General features: G+C 34.5%; 1 protein-coding gene across 1 annotated transcript in view; it reads right to left on the bottom strand.

Annotated features, from left to right (window-relative positions):
• Window positions 1–2,717, bottom strand: part of LOC106880168 (uncharacterized) — a 112,178-nt gene that overhangs the window by 8,503 nt on the left and 100,958 nt on the right. The window contains exon 15 of the mRNA XM_014930013.2: window positions 1,738–1,908. Within this exon, the coding sequence (XP_014785499.1) occupies window positions 1,738–1,908 (171 nt within the window). The remainder of the gene's footprint in view (window positions 1–1,737; window positions 1,909–2,717) is intronic.

Here is a 2,717-nt window from a genome sequence, read left to right as displayed (position 1 = left end):
GGTTGCTTTCTCGTTTTCTGTGACCTTTTCTGGCGTGTGTTTATACCATCTTTTTTCTGTTGTTATTCTATAGTGTTGGCATAGCTTCCAGTGTATATAGGTCCCAGCTCTGTCGTGTCTGTGAATATATTCCTTCTTAGCCAGGACTGGGCAGCCAGAGATAATATGATTTTATTATTATTATTATTATTATTATTATTATTATTATTATTATTATTATTGAGTTCAAATTCCGTTCTGAGTTCAAATTCCGCCAAGGTTGACTTTGCCTTTCATCCTTTCGGGGTCGATAAATTAAGTACCAGTGAAACACTGGGGTCGATGTAATTTGAGGCCTTGTGCCTCCAGTAGAATGGATTATTATTATTATTATTATTATTATTATTAATATTTAAGACAGTAAGTAAGGTGGTAAGCTGATAGAATCATTTCTCACCAAAATGCTTAATGACATTTCGTCCATCTTAGCATTCTGTGTTCGAATGCAGTCGCTGTCAGCTTTGCATTTCATCCTTTTGGAATCAATAAAATAAGTACCAGTGAAATACTGGGTCGATGTTATTGACTAGTCTCCTCCCTCAAAATGTCAGTCCTTGTGCTGTTAGTAGAAAGGGTTATTGTCGTTATTAATATTTAAGATGGCAAGCTGGCAAAATTGTCAGATTTAGCCATCATCATCACTGTTTTACATCCATTTTTCATGCTGTTGAATGAGTTGAATAATTGTTGAATGAGTTGTCATGGTCTGCTCACCCGGACACGTCACACGACTGTATCTCAATTGTGTGCTTCTATTTGACTAGATTTCTATGGTAGGATGCTCTTTCTAACATTAACCCCTTCCCACAGTGCACAGGACATCAACACTAGTGAGGTCTCATATCCTTGATAATATGAAAAGGTTCTTTAACTTTACATTTTACAGAATTTACTGGGTGCATTTTTCTTGGCACCAACACTAAAGAGGTAGCCACGTCCTTGACATTATTACTTCAATGAAACATATAAACTGCACTCGTCTCTTGCTGCTGACAATAAAAAGACAAAATGATGATAGTCTTAACCAGGATTGATTTCTGCCACTTAAGGAAATCTTTACACTCATCAAGGGGTTTCTCTTGTCCAGGATCCCCTAGGTCAGAGAAAAGACAGATTTAGTATATCTGTGAGAGAGATAATTATATGTAGGAGCTGCTGCCAAAAGAGTCACCAATGCTGGGCTCAAACGCCTTAATGAGGGCTCCACCCCATTTGTAAGTTTGATTGATGGCTGTTGACACTTTGTTCATCCACCCTCGTTGAGAGACAATTTAAAAAATTTTTGTCTTTCTCTTTTTCTTTTTGTCATGATATCAAACCACACTTTATATTCTGAGGTGTGACCCTGAAATAGTATTGCCAGTTTAAATGCTGACATCCCAATTATGAAACAGGCAGTACTGGTTTAATTAATTACCAACATCAGATCTTTTTGTTTTTTTGTTTTGTTTTGGGGGTGTTTTTTGTTGTTTTTTAATCTGTTGTTTTTTACACAAAGAAATGTGTAAAACAATAAAAAAACAATTGTGTGTTAAAACAATAAAAAAAAACACAAAAAATATCCGATAATGTAATCATTTGTAGGTCATTTTTGTTAATGTGCAAATAATGACTGTTTTAAAGTAAAGTATGTTTTTGTACAACAATGGTGTTAAGTCATTAAAGGCAGTGAAAGAATGTTTTCAAAGGGATACATACGTTGGTTATTAGAGGTAGGTGTACTATGATTGTTAAAAGCAGGTGTACTTTCTTCTTTAGTACATCCCACCTCATCACTGCTGTCAATGCAGTCGTTTATGTCATCACATAGTTTGTCACGGTTCACACAACTTCCATCAGCACACTTGAACTGGTTCATGTTACAGAGTTCTGCAATAAAAATAAAGACTATGACAGTCAGCGCTGGATTAACCCATTAAGCAAAATAAACAAGTGCTTAGGGCATCAAGGGAAGGAGGGGGCACCACAGAAATGGTAAATGGTTTATGGCACAAAAGAAATCACTTTAAACTTGCTAAGATAATATTCATAATGCCTTATCTCTAAGTATAGAAGCAGAAGTTTTACGTAAAATTAATTTTAACAATATTATCAAACACTTTGCAATTAAAAAAAAATGGAGAAAACTTTGCAAATATAAATAAAGTGGAAGCATACAAAAATAAACATTGTTCTCCATCTTAATGTTAGTTTTGTTGCATTTTGAAAAATAAAAATTTATTTTATGGTTTATTATTGTTTACATTTTGAATTATTTTTGCTTACATTTTGAACCATTTACATATTCTTCAAGGCACCAAAACTAGTCCAGTCTTTTAGTCTTTTACATGTTTCAGTGACTAGACTGTGGCAATGCTGGAGCAGTACCTTGGAGTGTTTAGTAAATCAAACAAACTCAGACTGGTAAGTTAGGAGGACATAAACAAACCAGTATCGGTTGCCAAGTAATGAGAGACACGTGTACATGTGTGTGTGTGTGTGTGTGTGTGTGTGTGTGTGAGATGTATATATGTATGTATGTATGTATGTAACAATAAATAAATAGACAGACAGACAGATAGATAGATAGATAGATAGATAGATAGATAGATAGATAGACAAACAGACAGACAGACAGACAGATAGATAGATAGATCGATAGATATCTTTTTATTATAGCCACACAGGGCTAAATACAG

This window comes from Octopus bimaculoides, chromosome 4 (assembly GCF_001194135.2).
Source record: "Octopus bimaculoides isolate UCB-OBI-ISO-001 chromosome 4, ASM119413v2, whole genome shotgun sequence".
In the NCBI taxonomy this organism is placed as follows: Eukaryota; Metazoa; Mollusca; class Cephalopoda; order Octopoda; family Octopodidae; genus Octopus; species Octopus bimaculoides.
Note: the sequence above shows the minus strand (reverse complement) of the source record. Positions and strands in the feature narration are given on the sequence as shown.